Source organism: Falco peregrinus, chromosome 5 (genome assembly GCF_023634155.1).
Source record: "Falco peregrinus isolate bFalPer1 chromosome 5, bFalPer1.pri, whole genome shotgun sequence".
Lineage (NCBI taxonomy): Eukaryota > Metazoa > Chordata > Aves > Falconiformes > Falconidae > Falco > Falco peregrinus.
The window spans coordinates 88,180,730-88,203,367 of record NC_073725.1 but is presented as its reverse complement, the minus strand read 5'-3'; the positions used below and the strand labels follow the sequence as shown (position 1 = coordinate 88,203,367).

General features: G+C 45.4%; 1 protein-coding gene across 3 annotated transcripts in view; it reads right to left on the bottom strand.

Moving 5' to 3' along the window:
• Nucleotides 1–22,638, bottom strand: part of LMF1 (lipase maturation factor 1) — a 206,330-nt gene that overhangs the window by 138,757 nt on the left and 44,935 nt on the right. For all 3 annotated transcript variants that reach the window (XM_055806794.1, XM_027780255.2, XM_055806793.1), the window contains one exon: nucleotides 6,530–6,678. In XM_055806794.1, the coding sequence (XP_055662769.1) occupies nucleotides 6,530–6,678 (149 nt within the window). The remainder of the gene's footprint in view (nucleotides 1–6,529; nucleotides 6,679–22,638) is intronic.

Here is a 22,638-nt window from a genome sequence, read left to right as displayed (position 1 = left end):
AGTGTTACTATAGTTATGCACACAGGTGCCGACAAAAATCAAATTCTCACATTTCTGAGCAAGCATGCATGCAATGTTTCTTGAACACTCAACTAATGAAGAAACAGAAACTATATTTTATGGTTTGCATATGCAATCACTAATGACTTTCAGGATCCTAAGAGGTACTACAAAGTTTCAGCAGCACAGTGTTAGCAATTCATCAGCTCACAGCTACTCCCCAGCTCACCCCAGCACAAGCAGGGCAGGTATTTGGATTCTCCAAGCACATGGTTCTCACCTGCAGCAGGTAACTGCAGTGAATACATGAACTTGCCAAAATTGTCACTTACTTTCCAGTCTTTTGCAAAAAAAAAAAAAAGAGAGAGAGAGAATAGGACTAGCATTTGTGGAATGGGGGTACCAGCCACAAATTACGTTTTCTGGTAAAGAAGAGCTCATCAGCAACGCTGCTGCCTATCAGAAAAAAAAAAACACAAAAGCACCACAGGGAACTTGCCCATCTCGGAGGTAAAGGCCACAGCCTCACCTAGCACAGCATATGATCACAGCCCTGGGAACTAAACCAGAAGCTCCCCCAACAGCCCAGCCAGAGCACGAATGTGACTTGGCTTTGAAAAGCCACAAGGTGCAGGGGAGATGGCGCTCCACTGAACTGAGGAAGCATAGCTACTCCTCCAATGAGTCCCAGTACTGGGGATCAAGTGATTATAAAAATCTGGTGTTTGACTAAATCCTGCCAGGAGCCCCTCCAGACCCCCAGCCTGCAGTGAGGGGCTCGGAGAAGAGGCCAATCCAGACCAGGGAGCTGGACCAGCAGTGTGCAGACAGCCCCACCACCCTCAAACCCATCAAATGCACCAAGTCCAACAACAGCTCTACAGGGAACAGAGCAGCTAAAAAACAAACTCCACTGCTGAAATATATATATATATATATTATATATATAATATACACACACACTTGAGAAAGGGTCGAGGCTTTGAGAGCGCAGCGTCGTGCCTTAGATGACTCCCCAAGTATTTGCAGATGTCAAAACACCTAATTACCACCAGGCAACACTGCCGAGCAAAGCACCTTCCTGACAGCATGGTCTGCTCCTTTCGGCAAGTCACCGCGGTTTGGTTAATGGGCTGAGCACCCACCTTTGCTTACCCACCTCTTGATCCTTGTGGAAACACAAAACATCACTTTGCACCTTCCAAGCTTCAAGAAATCAGAGTGACAGAGTTGCAAGCAAGACGGCAAAGACATTAAGTCATTGAGCGCTTCTGAGGCAAATCAGCCCTGTAAATGTCTGTTTGCATCGCTTATTTCCTAACAAGCTGCTTGCTCACACAAAGGGACTGCTATTCTGTTGCCTCTGCATGTTCCTAAGAAGCATCCGTCTTTACATCCTGCACTAATGGATTATTAGGAACATCAAACATATAGATTGAATCACATAATTACACCTTTTAAAGAGTCAGCAATATTTAAGATCAGCCCAGCACTTGCTGCCAATCAAACGCCAGAAGCAGAGCCTGCCTGTGCTCCTCGCCTCCAGGAATATTTTATTTCTCATATGCTGTATCTCCCCTAAACAAACCCAGCCAGCCCCCAGGGAAGGCATGTACTTTAAAGCAAGATCTGGACATGATTTTGAGGGGGCAGAATTAGCCAGGAAACTGCAACACTCCCTTACAGCAGTCCGGAGCTGGACGACAGTGCTCACATGCTTCAGGAGAAAACACCTGGTTAAGACTAAGAGAGGAGGAAGCAGGAGCATGCTGGGGATGCTGCTGAGTGTCAAGAGCAATATTCACCTCCTAAGCAGGAGAGAGATAAACAGCAAGACACAAAAGAAAAGGCAGCAGCAAAGCAGGGGAGCACAGTACATCGGTGAGCTTCATGTGCTGCTTAGACATCTTCCACCAGCTCTGTGGACTTCCACAGTTTATGTGGCAGAAAGTATAAAGACATATTGCTGCTCCAGCACTTCTAAATGAGGAGGCTGTAAACAAGCCTGTGGGGTGACAGGGTATGGGAAGCTTTCGAGATGATTGTTCATGTGCTCTGGAAAGATGGATAGCAACAACCATGCTAATTTGAGTTAGGAAACAACATCTTTTAAGTCCAGCCTCCCTTCTTTAGTGTCAGATTTATTTTGCATCCAGCATCTTTACCGGGCTTTATCTTCTGTTCCTTCACAGGCTGATACAAGAGGGGCTACAACGGGTATGGGCACATCAGCATTCATTTTGGTAGGAATTCCCAGGACTTCATTGCAAAGTCTCTGGTTGCTAGAGCTCTCCCAAATATGTTACACTGAATGGAAAAAAAAAAAGGGGGGCTGACAAGTGAAATCGACCCCCATGTTCTGTTTGTGATACAGAAACTGCCTGCAGGCAACAGGAGAGCTCTGGGGTAAGAACCTGAAGTCCTCACTGGGAGCCATCACATTGCAAAAGAGAGACAAGCTTGCCCATTGAAGGTGCGTTTCAGACCCCACAAGACACTGCTCACCTAAAGTCCAGCACAAGGTGAGAAAACCCAAGCTGACCCAATGGAACGCTGTTTGCTTGGAGGATGGCATTTTCCAAGGAAAGCCTTACCCCAACCAGCTAGGAGAGTCCTCGGCAAACCATGCGGGAATGACAAACTTCCTCTCCGTGTAAGATAGAATCATTGCCAACCCACCCCTGGGAAAAACTTCCTTCAGTCCACGGTTGTGCACGTGCTTCAGCTCCTGCCCAGATTAGGGAAGAAATCAAAGATGGGCTGTGAGCAGGTGCACCTGCGCTGCAGGAGATACTTCGGTTTCACACAAACTCGCTTCCCTGTGCCTGCAAGCGTCATTACCCCAGCCAAGAAGGAAATGTACACGTGTTTGGGCCCCAAAATGTTAAAGATACCATCAATCACTGATTTCCACTTGCTTGTATAGATCCCCCTTTAATGACCTTTCCATGTTTTCCTCTCCTATGGCTGTTACTTATGTACCAGTGACCCAGACAGACAAGGGACTCGAGGGGCAGCATCTCTTCTGCAGAGGGCTCTTCCTAAAATAATGGGAGAATTATTACTCTCCTGATAAAACCAAGAAGCAGCACAGAGATACCAGTAACAAAGATGTCTGGTGAGCATGATTTTCCTTTATACCCAAGCTGTCCCATAATTCAGAGTATATATTACAAGTTAGGAGGAACAAGGCAAAGCTCAGCCAAACTCCCCTTTAAAAGGAAAGCAGGATGCAAACTTGGTGATCATGTCACTTGTTAAGAAATTTAGCTGCATTTCCCTGCACTTAGTGTCACGGATTGTCAATTCTTTCTATAATCAACATCACGACTGAGACGAAGCATTTCAGAAGCTGAGAAGCATCAAGACTGCAGGAATCAGCCTCCATCCATCAGGGATGAAGGGGCTACACCGACATTCAGTGAAAATGACATCAGTGATAAATGGCCCAAATAATACACTCACAATGAGGCTCCCAAAACCAAACCAACCCACCCCAAAAAAACACACACACATGCCCCCAACCATGCTCCCCCCAAGCCCTGCAGGCAGAGCAAAGTCTATCTACTGTTGAAAGTAACCTGCTTCTTGGACTTCACGAGGTCAGAGGATTAACAGGTCACCTCACAGGATCTAATCCAGCAAGGCAGGAAACACTCTCAGATCCTCTTGAATCACTGCACAGGGGTCCTGCAGGGACTGGGACCCCTCGGGTCACCCCCACGAGTCCTCATGATTGTCGTTAAAGGCCAGCCAGTGCTGTGCTACTGCAATCACAAATCTTTAACAACTTCAGACCTTTGCTGCCCTCAAAAATATAATGAAGAAACCACACAGGCCAGCTACTAAAGTGCTTATCATTCTGTGCTTAAAGGAGAGGACAGGAAATTTAATTTGTAAAAAACATAGATGGATATTTCTGGCAGGTTAGCGACCTTCAACTGTGTTCCCTAAACAATTCCTTAAGACACTTGAAAACTACTGTAAAAACCATGCCTCAAAGTGGCTAGCGTGTTAAGTTTTAAGCGCTGCTTTAAACTTGTTAGAAATCCTTCCTCAGGTGGAGAGCAGCTGCCCTCGAGCCTGTGACCTCCCCACAGCCATCCCATGGCTTGAGGACATGCAGCTCCAGCCAGCTTGAGATGTGAATGGCACCTTCTCCAGCCAACTCTGAAGGATCTCAATTTTAATCAAGTCAGCGTGATGTCCAAACGAGAAACCAGATGGCATCAAGAACAACAGGCACTTTCTCACAAAAATTTAATGGCAAAAATTTAATACCGAAACCACTCTTAGCTTCTCATCCAAAAAAAGTTTCAACAAACTGTTCTCATTTGACCAACAACGTACCCTTCATACCTGTTGCATCAGCTGCATGGAGACCCACATCTCATCATCTGTGATCTTCACGTGGACTGCAAATGATTGCCCCCAAGGAGCTCTGCACAACACCAGCAGCAAGCCAACAGGCCAGCTGGCACCAAAGGGACAGCCAGCAGCAAGCGCCAGCACAGCCCAGCCCTGACACTACCGGGACAGTGCCCCGTGCAGCACGATGGTGCCAGCCCTGCAGCACCCCCGCTGCTTCTCCAGGTATGGACTCCTGATACTGCAGCAGAGCCCGTGCACAGATTTACAAGCTGCCTTAGTTGGTTTAAGGCAGGCCATTTTTAGGGATTATCTTCCTTTATTCTCTCCTAAACCCATACGCTGTACTTCACCTGGCTACCACATTTCCCTTCCAGCACCATTTTCCCATAAAGAGCACCAAGCTCCACAGACACTCCCATTTCCATTCCTTTCCTACCAGCTGTTTTGCTAAGAACTTGTTGTGGTTTAACAGTCAAACCTGGGAGAGAACCATTCCAGCTTTTTTTCTAATTGCAACTTCCCAGCTGTCCCAGGAAAAGCCTCCATGAAAACAGATCACAAGAGCCCGAGTAATTTTGCATCTACCTACCTAACCACAACAGCTTGTTTGCCATGAGGCTCCTGACATTTTGTGTTCAGCCCACCATGGATCTTCCCATTAGCTCCATCTCCTGCTGGCAGTGTCAAACAAGACCTTCTCTCCACAGAAGTCAGGCATCCTAAAAGACTGGATTTCTGTAATTTAAAGTTGCAATTACAGATGCATCCAGTCGCCTCCATCCCAGGGTATGGCAGAACGTACCGCCCACCTGAACTCCAACCAAAAACCTTACAGCATTTTAAAAGCATTACGAAGGTGACTTTGTCTCACAGAATCAGAATCATTTAGGTTGGGAAAGACCTTTAAGATCTTCAGATAGTCCAACCATTAACCCAGGACTACCAAGTCCCCACTAAACCAGGCCCCTAAGCGTCACATCTACAATAACCCCTTATAGAATATTTTCAACCAGCAGTTGCATTAAAATCTATGGGATTATCTACACATGCAGATATTGTATGGGGTCATAGAAAGCTGGGCTGGAGCGGACCTTCAGGAGCAATTTTATCCATCAGTATTGCCCTGCAGCAGGTTCAGATCTATTTCATTAATAATGAGCAAGAATTGCAGGAAATAATAATGAGCAAGAACTGCAGCTTTAGGAAGCTGAGCAAAATTTGGCAATGCTACACCATAGCTAATTAACACAACATCAAAGAGTGGGTTTTGAAATACACTTGCACAACACGTGCAAAAAAGCAAAATTTTCTCTTTGATGCAACAAGCGTACAGCACACGTTTTCCAAGAATATCTACTGCAATAACGTATCTGCCTCTAACAAAGTTGTCTTGAAAGTAGCAAACACTAAGGCTAACACAAAAAAGTTTGCCTTTCATTTATTTTTTAAGAGCTTGACTACAGATTCAAGCACTTTAAGAGCTGGGGTGACAGTAGGACTTTAGAGCAAATGGACACAGGAATGTCCCACCTGCCTGCAATCTCTTTCTACAGTGATAACCCTTAGCTTAAAGTTTTGGGATATTTTGAAATGTCCAAAATGCATACTGAGATGACGGGATAATGCCCCTGCCACACCTTTATTTTAACAAGGATGTGTCAGCTCCTGACGGATTCTTTTACAAGCCGCTTGGGAATTTCCACTGGCACAGAGACAGTAATGCAGCAATTGTTTTCTCTGAAAACACGGAGCACAGAGTGACATTACAGTAAAGCACGCACAAAGAAAAAATAACTCAGGGCAAAGCTCCTGGGAAGTACCCACTGGACTCCCAACCATCTTATCAAAGAGCCACAATGCCCAAGTCTCAAACTTCACTTTTATTCCTTTTCAAGAGCCAATCACACCAGCAGCACCAACATATCAGCACAGGTATTCTTACTCCTGTGTTTGTCCTCCTTAAAATAAACACTAATAGTTGAAAGATTCTGTGAACCAGAGGATGAAGCATTTCCTACTACATGCTTCTTCCTTGTAACAAGAAAAAATCCTAAACCAGAGGACACCAAAGTATTGGACCAGGGGTAGGTTTTCTGTTAGGATGAAACACTCCATTTGCTGACACCTCAAAAAAGCAAAAACATGAAGTCCCACTTACCGCTCCAAGCATGATCCTGAAAATCAGCCACCGAAAGCCCCAGATGATGATGCTGGAAGGAGGAGTGTGCTGGGGCAGGCGGGAGAGGGTCCACAGTGGGCAGAGGAATATCCCCAGGAACCCTGTTTCCAGGAGCTGCGATTCCCATCCTGTAGTGCCAGCATGTCAGAAATGAAAAAGAAAATGGTTATTGTATAAGTCCTGTAAGTTATGCTTTCACAAATTTTAAACACCCAAGAAGAAAAAAAAAACCAAAACAAACCACCAACAACTTGTAATGCTTTTTAAGTTTAACTTGGGGAAACTCAGGTTCCAAACTCTGTCCTCATACACCCATCACACACACTGGGAGGTCACACTTTGAGCTCCAGTATGAATGATGTGCAACTGCATGTGGTGCATTGGGTTGTGGTGTTCTCCAACCACACACACGGACACTTCTGTTGTTTACATGGTTATTTTATGCCACACAAAGCAAAAGAAAATACAAGAACTTCTATGAAGCAGAGTTAACTGCCCTGGGAATTGGCAAGGTGACCCAGGCACACAACCGATTGGTGCCGCTGTGATTCCTGCAATCATGGACTGACTGAGCCACTGCCAACAGTCCCACTGACTACTGGATTGGTGCCCAAATGAGGCAGTCTTTATCTTCAACAGGAAATTATTAAAATCACATTAAGTCTTATTCATCATCAATATTAACGTACAATGAGAAGCTTTGAATTTTAAATTGCAAAGAAAAATCATAGTGAAAAAAGTCCAAATCACCCATCAAGCCAGTTTTACACACTGCAGGATTTAGCAAAATTACTCTAGATTGAATACCAGTAGAGTGAGATGAAAGCACAGCCTTGAAACCACACAGCGAACCTGTTACCTGCAATACTGGACACTTTGGAGAAGGCAGATTATAACATACTTCATTCAAATCTACATTTTACATTTTCTTTTTCCAGCGCAGCATATTGTATAAATATTGAAATTATTATTCCAGAAGAGCCAGAACACAGCAGTTCTGTTTTGACAGGTGAAGTCCAACCTCCACTATGTTTTTAAGGAACAACAGACTGATGCCAAAACCAAATTACTCCTACTTTATCCTACCTCCAATTACACACTCTAATTTTCAAATATTTCTGCACAATACAATTGCACTCTGAAGCCATAAAAAAAAAAAGACACTAAATGGCACACTAGTGGGGACAATTCCTGAAAACTCAGCAACCTCTTTGGAGCTATTTAAGATGCTGGTATTCCCATCTACATGGCTACATAAATTAAACCAGATAGTGCCCACAGGTCCCTTGTAGCCATGTTCCTTTTCCCAAGAGCCCCCCAGGTGCTTTACCAGCTTCCAAATGGCAGCAACAACGTGCGGTCCATAACACCTCCCTTCACCAAACAGGCAGGGAAACACCTACCAAAGGAATTAATTTCTTCCAGCTCCAGTCTAAGACACCTGATTGTGCACCAGGTTGAGATTTTTCAAAGCTGCAATTTGACTGTCACACAAGCAAGACTATGTTGAACCTGCTTTAAAATACTTTAAGCAGCAGTCATGCAATCTCCTTTTTTTAACCTTAATATGCACAAAGTCCCTTAAATCAAAATGTTGTTTCTTTTCTCAAAAAGATTATTTTACATCAAACAACTATTAAAAAATACCCACTCTCCCTCCATACATCCTGTGGTTTCTAGAACAGATAACCCAACTGCCAAAATTAGCACTTTTGAGTGGACAAGCGAAGTATATTGTTATAAAAGCAGCTGCACCAGGAAAGCAATGGCTAATGCAAAATGTGAAAGGTTAATTGTTACTAAACCCAGCCACAAATAGCAGTTATGGGTCTAACTGGCACCAAAATGGTAGTATATCTCCTTCATTTCTGCCTGCACAAGAATCCCACTGTTATCAGCGTTTTCATATGTTAATCACTGTGTTTCCCTGCAGACATATAGGATGCACGCTGGATGGCTGAGCAGGAAGGCGGATGCTTCTAGACCCCCAAACGGCTTTGCGATCCCTACGTATGCATGTCCCTTCCAGAGCAGCATCGCCTCCCACCGTGCATGAGACAGTGGCAATTTTTTAAAGTTGTTTTTAAACCAAACACCTAGGGAGATGTTTGTGTGCATAGAGGGAAGTGGCATGAAAGGATCGTGCAATCCCGGGTGACACGTTTCTTGTGCGTGAAATGGGCTATACGAGCACACAACCAGCTCGCCGGGCCGCGTGCATGAGCGCGCTTGTGTCCGAAGCGAAGTCGAAGCTTTCCCGGTATGTGCTGGCCTCCAAGGATCATGAGTTCAGCCTGCACCTGTGCTTCTTGTTCCAAAGCGACAAGTTTGAATCCTGGCACCACCACCACCCGGCTGTGAGTCCAACAGCATAATCCGAGGCGAACGGTGCCAGCGAGGGGGACAGCTCAGCACCGCGGCGGGAGGGAGCACCGGAGCAAACAGTGCTGCCAGCTGTTGGGAGAAACCTCTTAAATTACCCGCTGCTGACAACTTGGACTGGCAGCGGGTGCAGCTAAGCCGGCACCAAACAGGGTTTAACTGGAAGTGCAGCCAAGGACAAACTACGGTCACAGCACCGTTTTACAAGTCTCCGTCTAAACCTCCTCGGCTTGTGGTTAAATCCTGTCCTGCTCTGGCTGCTCTGCACCCGCTGCCAGTCCAAGTTGTCTACTGACCTTTGCAGTAGATCACAGCAAGTTCCTGCGAAAAACCAAGTTTAAGATGCAGATATGCACGGAGAGCCTCTGATTAATTAACAAGCCTCTTCCTGACGGACTGCATCTCCACAGCTGGTAATGTGGTCATGCAGATCAATTTTCTGCACTAGCACACATCACCCCAACAGTCACATTTGCTGCCCTCGGCAGGGGCAGCTTCTCTCCAGCCTCCACCCATCGTTCCCCCCAGCAGCCTCTCACCCTGGACCCTTCCCTGCAGCAGCCCCCCAGCTCCCCGACCCATGGCCAGAGCTGCACTGCTCTCCCCCTCCCCATTCAGCACAGGCTCATCCTGACTGTATCACGCTATTCCTCTTACAGGCTTCATCATGTGCAAACAAAGTACTGCTTGATGCTACTCCATAAGCAATGCAAGTACTTGTGATGGCAGGATTACCCAAGATGCTACGTGTGTTATGTTTTCTACTAAAAATTACAGCCAAATCATCAAGACTTTCAAGGATGCAAACATGTTGCTCAACACCACAACTGCATCCACAGTACAGTGTAAAAAGGGGGAGCTCTGCTCCATCTCACATTCACTTTACTGTAAATTGATATTACAAAGCAAGATTACAAGATCCGTCAACAGAAACCTTGCGTTTCAAACTGCTGACTTACAAACAGTTGTTCACGTCCACCCCTTGTAAGCCTCACACTCAAAATCCCTTGCAAGCTTAAGACAGGTTTGAGGCTGTAACCATGTGCCTGCTGAACACTCCTGAAGTTTGAGCACTGCCAACTTTTAACACTGCTTTTGAGGCTCACAAAGCCAAAAGACACTGTAAGACCCATCAGGAATCAACCAAGTCATCACACCTTGGCATGGAAGCCCTTAGGAACAACTGGTACTTAGCTGACCCATGCAGCTAAGTAATAACAGTATTTTTCTCCCTACCCTTATCCTCCTCTTCCTGCTATCAAGTGGGCAGCATTGATCAGATGTACTTGCTGATGCGGCAGTGCCCAGCAAAGGAGCCCAACACAACCACACCCTCCATCTCCACCAAACATACTGGGAACCACATACCAAACCCTCCTCCAAGCTGCAGAAATTCCCACCTGCGATGTTTTTTAGGGCAGTTCTAGCACAACAAAAATATGAACACAAAGAAAGTCATCTCCATGATCTGGGTGGACCTACAGGGGGAATCAAATGGTCCCCCACTTTGAGGCCATGGGAGGGGAAGGCAGGTGCTGGGCATCAGAAGCTTTAGAAGCATCTGCCTGGCAGCCACGGAGCATCGTGCAAACTGCAAAACCAGCGGCAATACAGGAATTAAAGGACTGGTACCAGAGCAAAGATCTCCTGCCCGTCGTGATGCAGTTTATCACATACAGCAACATTTCCCAATCCTATTCAGGAGTGAAACCCATTTTATAAATGGCAGCAAACCCCAGGATATTCAGAGGCATCGAGGCTATCTCAGAAAGGCAGCTCCCATCCTCAAAAGTGCCAACCAGCACATCCTTAGTGCCCAGGCTAAATCTCGGGGCTCACCTCCAACCCGGTCCCTCCGGTCCCAGCACACACTGATACTGCTGGGAACGAAAGGGTCACGTTGTTGACCCACCTGCTCCTGTTTTCTTCAGTTGGATCTAGTCAAATTTCAGCAGCTGCAGAGCGGCACAAAGCGCCCCATTGTTATCTCCCGCGCAGCCGGAGAGGGAGCCATGGGTTGGTTTTTTTTTTTCTTTTTTGGGAAAAAAAAATGAAATAAAATAAACTGCCAATGGCGGCTGCACTTGCCCCACACGCGTTTCAAATGTTTTTTACATGCTCCAAACTTGATGTGGCAAAATCCATCGTTTGGCATTTTCTAGAGGTCTCTGCAGGGGCAGGGGAGGAGAAGAAGGAGAGGACGTGTCGGGAGACAAGACAGACAGGGAAGGGGAGCAAGCAAAAACAAAACCAAAAAAACCCCAACCACCTTTCTCATACACTTTTAGGGTTTTCAAATGTTTGGGGTTTTTTTTTTCCTTAAAATTATATAAACCCTCCAAAAGTTTAAATTTTCAGCTAGGAAATTTAGTTCAGCTTCAAGCGATCTCTTGAGTCAAAACCCATTTGCAGCTCAAACGAAGAGCTGCAAAAGCTGGCACCGCACGGTCTCACCGAGTCCTTCGGCAGAGAGACCATACACATCGGCAGGAACATCTGATGTGCTGTAGGAAACATTACTGGTGCTTAACATTTAAAAAAAAAAAAGTCAATTTTGCATGAACAATCTCCAGAAAAGTTCAAAGCAGCCCCATTATGGCTCCCTATAGAGAGTATAATTTCTAATGGAATATAGATTATATAGCATTATATTATTAAGGTTTCCAATTTTCATCTTTATTATTTACCATCAAATATCTGATGAAAAAAACGGCCAGGTTACAGCAGCTTGCCTACAGCTACAGGGGAAAGGCAGTGCAAGCCCTTCCCACCCAGCCCTGCACACTGCACCTTCAGCCTGCCCGCATCCCAAACCAGTTTTCTGTTTACATGGACAGTCAGGGAGAAAGCAACGAGGCAGAGAAGGGTAGAAAGCCTTCAGAACTAAATACTAGATACAAAATAGTCAGGTCCGGAGAGAGTGAAGTTTCTTCTTTTCAATTAATCTGATTTTCCTCTGGAAAAAAAACCAAAAAACCCAACACCACCTGATCAAAATCAAACCCGACACCTAGCTATGGTAGAAATAGCTCAGGTAATTAATTTTTATTAATTTCCCTACATAAAACATGGGATAAGGTGAAACAGCAAACCGTCTCTCTTTGTATATATGTATCTATACATAAAATGTATAGAGGGTACGTTTGCATGGCACAGACAAATGCTTCTACAATATACACGCATTTTACAGCTCTGCGCAGCCAGCAGGCAGAGGCGCGGGAGCGGACAGTGCAGCTGTCTCCTTATGAATATTGTGTGTCAGACGCCCCAGCAGCCAAAGCAAGGGAGATACCCAATACGGACTGACTTACACTGGAATTAGATTAACTGCTCCTGAGCCTCTCCTCCCTACCTCCCTGAAATTCAGTATGATATAATTTTAGCTATAGCGTTAAAACACCTGTTGAAAATAGTATGGTTACACCGATGACTACAGGATACTCCGACCAAGGACTTTAGCCTGCAAACACTTGTTGCAACCACCATGTGTGGTTCAACCGATGCAAACGGACCTGTTGCCAGCAGCAAGCAACACCCCAAGTAATTAGGTGTTTACCTGGGGTGCGATCCCCATGGGTACCGGGCTGCTCTTTGCCTCTGCGCCCACCGCTCACCCCTACTACCCTCCCCATCAGGGTCTCCTCCTTCACCCTGCCATCCGTGCTCATCACCCACTTGCAGAAACGCACAGCAAATTAGAAAATGCTCAGAACTGTACTGACATAGCAATACTTTTAATAAGTACATACTGTCTGAAAAGAGAACAGTCAGTCAAACCCTAGCCCTCTTTTCCAGCTACGAAAGATAAATCTCAAAAAACCAACCAAAAAAAAAAAAAACCACACCAAAAAACACAACCCCCAAAACCATACAAAAACCCACCCATGGAGAATAAATGTGTCTGCTTTTTCCTTACTTTTTTATTCTTTCTAAAATCAAAACACTCTATAAATAATTACAACTTTCATAATTCATAGCAGCAACTTCCTCGAAGGAAAACAAAGCTCCTAAATATCCTAAAAATAACTGCATCGTTGTGAAGTGTCTTGCTAACATGTCCTCTAGTAAGTCAAAATACTGCGCCTGCCAGCCAACTACAAATACCAGTTTTTATCTCCAGCGTGAAATACTGGCCACACTAAAACCCATGGCAAAATGATCACCAGTTTCAACTGGGTTTGGCTTTCACGCTGCAGTTTCAGATGTCTCAGCTACCACCTGTTGAAACATGCTGGCTTCTCCTCTCCGCTGAGGACAAGCGCCAGGGAACAGGCTCACCGGCCAGCCCCGCGGCAGGGGACGAGCATCACCATGTTGAAGATGACACTAAAGACCCAAGTGAGCAGGATCCATCCGCTGCTACGCCATTCCAGGCTTAAGGAGAGCAACAACTAGATGCAAACAGCTTCAACTACAGGAGGAAGAAACCTTTGCAAAGCAGAGGATGTTCAGCAAATTGCTGCAACTCGCTCTGCAGCAGTTTGCACTGTAGTCAGTTGTGCTCGGCACCCCAGAAGCACTGGGCACCCCACGAGGCATCGCCAGCAGCTGTCCTTCCACTGCAACGTTGCCCCTTTTTGCCTTTTTTCCAGTCATTTTTCCTTTTCCACATGGACAGCAAACCTATTGGGGGAACAGACTCACTCCCCTCACTCTCTAGCTTTCCAAATATCAGTAAAAAGCAGAAGCACAAAGAGTACATACATGAAACGTTCAAGTTTGTGTCAAGTTTTAAAAGTTTCCCAGGGCTCCCAATAGACAGGATTTAGGAAATTCCTAATGGAAAGACCAGGTCTCTCTGCAGTCACATGGTCTGCCTGTAAACACGAAAACCCTGTTAACAGTGTCACAGAGCAGTTCTGAATCTCCTCCATCAGCAGGCAGAGAGCGTGCACGCAAGGCTCGGATTTGAAATAACTTAGGTTTTCCAAACAGGGGAAAAGCAAAGCCCAGGCACTGGCATTGCACACACCTTAGAGGCGCAGCAAAGCTCTCCTTTCAACTGACACACAGCAGAAAGTTTCAACTTTAAGACTTAAAATTACTGCGGAGCAACAAGAATGCTTTGTTTAGAAGTGATCCAAAAAAAAAAACCCTGCAAAAGTTCCTAGTGCAACAGATGCTGACCTCAGAAGTGGATCTGAACTAGGACAGAGAAAGGAGAGATGCTCAAAAAAAGGGAAGAAATCCATCCACCACAGCTCTGAGGAAAAGACAATGAGGAAAGACAATGATTTATTGCTTCTCAGTTCGGTGGTGCCTTTCACTTCCAGATCCCAGAACAAAGAGACACCTCTCGCTGGCTGCCCGCCCCCACGGGGTCTCAAGCCTTTTCAGAGCGGTGAAAGCTGAAGTTCAGAGGGCTGAAGGATGGTCCCCTCCGGCACCTTGTCCTGGGCAAGAGCAGATAACCCCACGCCTCCACTCCTGCCCCGAACACCAACAAGCCTAAGATCTGAACTAGCTTCCCTCAGTCAAACTGCCATATCCATTCTGCCTAGAACATCACCTACATTAAATGTTTCAAATCTCTCATTTGCCAAAGAGATAACAGCCTGGTGATACTTCACATTTCTGCAGCCAACAGAATAGTTCTTTATGTTGTTGGAAGATTTGGAAAAATGTTATCAATAACTTTTGTTCTTAAAGTATAAACCATACAGAAAAAAAAAATTCAGCATAAAAACTTTTAAAAGCTTCCAAGTGCTCTCCAGGGTAGTCATTAGAAACTACTTAGGTAACAGGAGGGTGATAACAGTGAGTTAATGCAGCGTTAAATTAGCCCTCCTTCCATGCAGAACTTTAAGTGACAGAGGAATCAGTTGGGAGGATTTTTATTTTATTTTTTAAATAATGAAGTTAATGGATTTCCTGTTTTTAGCTCTGTGGGCGGCTGTCATTTTGAGGGATCCGTATATACTGTGTTTAATTACTTTAAGACAAAGTAATGAAAATAATTTCATCTGTGTTCATATGGCCTCACGGGCAGCAGCATCTCCCAAGCATGGCCATCAAGGCGAGGAGAACATGCAAGCACCGCTGCTCATCAGCATAAGGGAGTGTTGCCTCTGGAGATGTGTAACCACAGCAGCTACTGCTTACTCATGGGACTTCTCCACATCCCAAGCCATCCCTCAAATCCTTCACACGGCCAACAGCCACAAGACTTTTGCCACAAATCTTGGTGAGCTGAGGGGAACGAGCATCAGGAGGGGTTCACAGCCAAGAGATGGCAGTGGCTTCTCCAGGTTCCCTACCATCTTCCTGCAGACCCAGCTTGGGCTGGCGCTGGCCCCCAGGGAAACCCAACAGCAGGTTTAACAGCTCCTCTGGACTCACCTCCCGCAGTGGGGACTCACCCCATTTCCTCTTAACAGATTACTAGAAGTAGGGTCAATGATGTCCACCAGTAACTTTAGACAGAGATCAGCAAGATTTAGGCTGGCCACAAAGATAGGGGAAGGAAAAAAAAAGGCTGAGCATCCTGCAATGGTCCACAAATGATGTGCCACACAGAGAACTTTGTAAATTAAATGGGGAGTGATGGAAGGGACTGACTGTGAAATGAGATGTTGAACAGAGCCGGGAACAGATGCAGAACAAAAGGAGAGGCCAAGGACACGTGATGCCACCACAACCAGGCAATACGACCCATTTAGTATTGGTGCTACACATTGCATCAGGGCATGGCAGCATGCTCCCACTCAACCCATTCTGACAGAAGAAAAGCAGCCTTAAAGGCTTGAAACAAAAAAGCCTGAAGGCAGAGAACAATCCCTGGCTGACGGGAGCCATCGGAGGGAAGCCTTCCCTGAGAAACTGATAACCTGCCTACTGCGGCGCTCTGTTTTGCTTTGAAGCAGCTGGCTCTGGTACTGCTGGAAGCAAGCCTTGATGGATCACTGGTGTGAATCCAATATTGTGATCCCTCCATTCCCCTGTGCTGAGAGAGGGTCAGGTATACACTGCACATACCAGCAGAGACCATCTACTGCCAGGTTCCCATGGCACTAGGAAAACAAAAGGGAAAATATGTATCATCACTAAGGAACTCCAGTTCCTGAGACAAATAATTATAACCTGGAAGAGATTTTCTTTGCAATTATCCTTTCTGTGCCGACCGCTTTGAAGTCCATGCTGTAACTAAAAGCCAGTTACAGTTTTCTCTCTCAAAACCCATGATCATCAGATGAAAACAATACACGACGGCACGGCCAAGTGCACAGAGTCAGGTGGCTTTGGCTTAAAAGAAAGTAAGCCAAATCAGAACATACCCAAAGAACAAGAAAGATAAAGACTGAACCCTCACCCACAAAACCAGAACAGTCAGGGTTTGCTCAGGAACTGGTGGTTACTATACACTTTCCTGCTACGTGACTGGAAAAGCCTGAAATGCACCTGATGTAACAGCACCCCATGTGCTCTGCTCAGAGCTGGTCTGTACAGAGCTCTGCAGGCACCACGCTGTTCTCGGCGGTGGGGTCTGCACAGACACCCCGCACCAGCATCTGCAGCACCTCTCCTCCGGGAAGCCAACAGCGATTCCGCAACAAAACCACTCCAAGCCCCTTTACTGCAGTGAATGGTGAAGCAAAACGTCACGAGGCTCTGACAGCCTTCAAGAGATGAACCTCAGCTCCCAACCCTCTTTCACGAGGAAATGTAAGTCTTCCTCCCAGTATTGGTCAAGACCTGATACAGGATTGACTCAGAAGTTCATGTCTACTTGCCCAACACAGTCAAGATAGACCAGGACACCACTCTTGCATACACCACACCCTCCCTAGCCCAGCTTGCTTCTTCCAGCTGCCCCCACCTTTGCTTGCCCCTCCCCACTACTCTGGGGATGCCCCTCTGCTCAGCTTTGGTGGCCACCACAGTCCACGTGTTCACAGGATATGAACTGTGCCAAGAGAGGAGGCAGGGAGGAAAACCACTGGAAACGGGCACCAACATTCACTCAGGAAACTTGAGGTTGTGCCGGGATCAGCCAGTGGGGACTGACACCCCTCTGGGGCTAAAACTCTTGGGAATGTCAACTTGCAACTTGGCCTTGCTACAGGTGGACTCTTGCAGAGATGGAGGAACTGGAGCATACAAGCATTTGGGAGAAGTGGCACCTTACTCCCACCTGCAAAGCACTCTGAACCTTGGGAGGACACTGCAACGAAGGACATGAGGGGCCTCTGACTGACGGGAAGACACCAAGGACTTTGGAAGACAGAGGTATTTTGAAGTACCAAAAAATTCCCTTTGACGCTCATCTCTTCCAGGTTACATTCCTCCTTCCTGTGCTTTTCCTCCTTACTCTCCACCAAGAAATCCCCGCTATGAAGAAGAAAGCTACCAATTTCCACCTTCTCGAGCAGCCTGTTGAACACATTTTATCTGTTCTTTATGGACAGGACCCCTGCAGCACTATGCCATGTGCCTGCGGAGCTAAATTGCTAAAAACAGGTGTCTGTTGGGTGTTAAATCTATCTACAGGCTGCTCTGGCAGCTTAAGAAACCATTAGCAGCTGTTAACATGGTTAGCATGGCAACGTTGAGCCTAACAGCTCAACCAGCCCGCTTTCTTCACCATTTCAAAACTATCATTCCCCACTTGTACACTTCAAGCAAGAACAAATTAAAACCAATACCATGAAGGCACCTGGCAAGCTATTTTGCTAGCAGACAGAAAACAAGTCTTGAAATAAAAAGCATATTAGACAAATTTTTCCTGCTTATGATGCGAGATTCCCATTACCCCAGAGAGATCACATTTTAGCCTCATGCAAGCACATGTTTTAGCATCAACATTTGCAGATGATAAATACTCACTGAGGGATGACTCCTTCATCAGGCTTCTCCATCAGTTTGAAGCAGACTTCTCATTTAAAATTTTCTCTGTCTCCCCAATTTATTCTTGAACTTATTTTTTTTTAAAGCACAGCTTGTATACAGAGTAGGGAAAAAAAAGGCTGCATAGCCCATTAACTTCAAGGCAGATATACCCATCCAACAGCCACAGGATCACAGGAGCGATAAAAAAGGTGTAATCTCAAAGGTGGTATGTGAGAAGACCACGAGGAGGTTATGGCCAACTTCTAGGTTGAATGTGAAAGGCTGTCCTAGTGCAGGAGAGGAAATACAGGTCCTGGCAGTATACAGGAGTCCCAGAGGGGAACACAACTTTGCATATTAGCTATCAGACATGGCACATTGGTGTCTGACCAGCGCATGGACCAAAGACACTGGCCATGGTCATGGTCCCAATCCTGCCACTGAGCGTGACAAACGCTCATTCACACACAGTTAGACACAACCCACTGTCAGATGCCTACAGAATGCGCACACCGAACACCCAGGACACATCCTCAGCTCTGCGCACCAGGTATGAAGTAGGAGCCTGGGGACAGCCGGCGTTTGCACAGCCCTGATTCTGTCCGCCATGCTCATCACAGAATACCACCACAGCGCTCGAGTCAACGCTCATCAGGAGTGAGGGGACCCCAGCACCCATCTCCTTCGACAGAGGTGAACTCCAGAAACCACTTTAACCCACATGCTGAGCTTTCAGTCACATTCCTGCACCATCTTTTACACTCAAAACCTTAAAAAAAAAACCCAAAAACAAACAACAAAAAAACCCCACCACACACAAAACACACCAAAACCCAAAAAAACCCCAACTAAAAAAAAACAAAACAAAGAAGCAGGGTACTATTTATATTAGACAGCATGAGAAAACCACTACAGTACCTACAATAGGAATTTTCTGATTCTAAAAGCACATTTGCTCTGCCTGGAGTGAAGGCTATTTTTTGAGATTATGCTTAAATGAGAAAATTTATATTATCGTGCCTTTTAGGACATCCCCTCTGTCCCAGCAGAAGTAAATAAGACTCTCCATTCAGCTACATCACTCAAGTACCTCAACTAACTCTAACGAACCTTTGGTGATGCAAAGCTGCTGTAATTGAGGAATGGTTTAATCCAGGCATTTTTCAACACGATGAGCTCAGAAGTGACCAAAATGACTAATGGGACCTCAACACCCACAGCTTTAACCTCCAAGAACAAAGGAAGAAAGAGGGAGCAGGAGGAAGGAAGACCAAATGCAGATCTCAGGAAATCAAAAAGTTGTTTTCAAAACCCATCTGATTTTAAAAAGATCTGATGGATACGTAGGAGGAAGCAGGAGTTTTTTGGCAATTACAGGATGAATGCCAAAAAGTTAACTACGTTACGAAGTCATTCTCTCCCTGCACAGCACAAAAAGATGAGCAAACACACAAACAGGCAGAAATGCTGATGGTCAGAGACCCGAACTACGTGCCAAGTCTTCCCGAAATCTCCCTCTTGATACAAAGAAAGAGATTAACCAGATCAGCAATCATTTAATGCACTGCCTGAACAACTAAACTAAAACATAATGCACTGAAAACTATAAACAATAAAATAAATTAGTAATAAATAAGTAACAACTAAAAGAAATACTTCAACATAGTTATTTTCAGCAACGGCAAATGGAACTGTAAGCAACCCTTTGGATGACCGATCAGTCTGCAGAAAACATTAAACCTTCAACGTGAGCGATGTACCCTGGTGAACCTGCCGCCACATATCAAGTATAATTCACCAAAGCAGCAGAAATAAAATAAAAACTAGCCACTGTAGACGCTGGTGTTCTTCCCATCATTACTCATTTTGAAAAAAAGCCAAAAGTGTCCTTTGGACACCTTTAAAGCCAACCCATTAATGGTTTCGGAGACAGAGAGGGAAGGCGGATGCAGCCGGCACAAGGCACAGAGCCACGCTCAGCCATCCCAAACCAAAACCTGCCACTTCCAGCTTCAACACAGAACAGCTATTAATCTGCTGCAGGCCTGATGTGAAGATTTCAGATGATGACCTCTTCACCCCACTCCCCACAAACAGTTACAATTATCAAGCAGCACGTCAAAACCATAAAATTTTATCTTTTTCTTGTTTGTTGTTTTGCACCATAAGGCTGCCTCAAACATTACCCTAATTTTGCCTTTTTCTTCTACCACAGAAATTCCCCACCGTGATCAAATTACTCATCAGTCTTCACCAGGACACACTGAAAGGAGGGAGAAATAATTGCAAGAGCCTTAAGATCTCAGGTCATTTCTTTAAGCTCTTTTCTCAGCCTGTCCTAATATTTTACTCCCTCTGTGAAACGCAGACGCACAGCCGTCACCCAGAGCAGCTTCCACTGATCAAACCTGAGTATACAGAAGCTACCAAATAACAGGAGTAAATACCCAATTATAATATGCATGTAAAATATAAATTTACCCTTTAACTGATAAAAACAGGTACATATAAAATCAGATTTATACAGAGCAACAGCCAGATGTGGCATTCATCGAGTCTTGCTCTTATTCACATGCCATTCACTATGTTGCCTCACTACATTTATACATATTACTTATTAAACTAAAATCTCAGGCACTGGTAAGGGAGCTGGAGACAGACACCCTTATTAATCTGAACCAGCAGCTGTGAGAATTACTGTGGATTTCATTTTTAGGAATAAGCAAGTTTCAGAGTGGTAAGAAAACAAACAGATAAAGCAACACAAAGCAGGGTTATTTATTTTCACAGCTGTGGTTTAGTTGTTTTAACTGTTTATGATGGTTTTAAAAGCAACTCTGAAATCTACTCGGTAAAAATAAGAAAGTCTCAGTAACAGCGGCTGGGATGTGAGTCCGGAGAGGAGACACAGCCAGTTTTGGGGTTGGGGACTGCCATGGGGAAAGCAGGGGACACCAGCAAAGGGCTCTGGTGCCCCCGGGGCTGCCTTGAAAGGTTACGGATGCTCCCAAGAGCTGCACATCCCCTGGCACACAGACCCTGGCAGGCACAGGGTCCTCGCCGCCTCCCTGGGCACAGGCAGGTGGATGTGACCCCAAGACCCACTGCCCGACCCCACAGTTCCCCCAGTTTTGCCACAGTAGGTGTTGCTGCTGGTACCTGTGGCAATGGGGCATCCCACTCCCGGCTGGCTCCCACAGCTTAAATCCCTCCAGGTGTCACTCGCCCGGCCAAGTGAAGCACCCACAGCAATGACCTGGCTTTGCTTTATTGGTTTAAAATAAACATGAACATGCTTCCCTTCAGCCGAAATTAGACATAGCAACACAAGCTAGTTAGCATTAATAATATATTCCAAATATTCAACTCCCATTCACCTAAAGGGCACGATAAATTACCATTTTTAGGTCTTGTTTCCTGTGCTTCAAAACGGGTCATACCTTGATGCACCTTGAAAAGGTCCTGCCAAAAGCCTGGCAAGGACAATGGGAGCCTTGGGGAGCTGCCCCCGACATCGTCCCTCTGCTCCCCCGGCCACAGTCCTGCAGGAGGGACACCGGGATGGGGACCACGTGCGGCAGGACGGGCTCTGACACAACACAGCCCCAAAGAAATAGGGTGAGGGAAAGACAGGAGGAAAACTTCCAAAAAAACCCCAGATTTTATTACTACAGAAATAACAAGGACACTTCTAATGTTGAGTTTGTTTCTGCATGAGCATGAATTCCTCAGTAATTTATTTTTTTTCTTGAATATCGAAACTAGAGGAAAACAGACCCCTTTATATGTGTTTTCACACACACTTTCTCATTAGGAGAACCTGCATCTTAGCTCTCATATTCACCAGTCGAAGTTCTGCAGATACCCCAGGACTTCATTAAATAAAATTAAGAACTGCTAGATCAAGCATGTAGTTAATGACACAGGCACAGTTAACTGACATTTACTGCATATCTTCCCTGAGATTGAACACTGTTAATATTGCCTGAAGAAAAACAAGGTTCTCAATTCCTGGAAGTTATGAGCCACCCTATTTTTTGGAAAACACTATGCATTCGTTTTATGGTTCAGAATGCCAGCTGGGATAAATTACTTTCACTTTGCCTAATCTTCCCCAACACTTGGAAAAGAATGTATATTTTTCTTTCTTTTCTGGCTGTTTTGCAGAGCTGTTGCCTACTATTGAACAGTCAATATCTTTACACGCTAACAAAACATAAAAATAAAAATATTCCTCCAAAACCATTTTCCTGAAACCCCCTGAAGAGCCACACTCTGCTTTTAAGGGGGCAAAATTCAACATCAAACCTGGCAAAAATGGCAACTTTGACATTTTTACATTTAAAAAAGAAACCAACAACCCAGAACTATTATTTAGACCTTTGGCAAAGGTGGGACCCTAAGTCTGAACACAGATTTGTTGCTCACATACAAACATGAGCAACACATGGCCGGCATCTATTAGGAATTATAATGACTACAGCAGATCTAACAGTATTGCAGCGTTGCTCCTTAACGCCTCCTGAATCACTGCATGCACAAGACTGTATGCCTCGTGTTCCCTTTTTTCACACTATTTTGTTAAATGCAGCTAACCAGAATTATTCAGGTAAAAAACGATTTCTAAACAGTGACAGCAGAGCAGAGTACAAAGATTAAAAAAACCTGCCTGCCTCGGTAAATAGTGTTTCTTTACTGAGACACACAGGCGATCCTCTCCCTCTCCTCTGCCCTGGTGAGACTGTCCTGGAGGGCTGTGTCCAGTTCTGGGCTCCCCAGTTCAAGAGAGACAGGGGATGACCCCACTGGAGAGGGTCCAGCAGAGGCTACAAAGATGATGGGGTGACTGGAGCATCTCCCTCATGAGGAAAGGCTGAGAG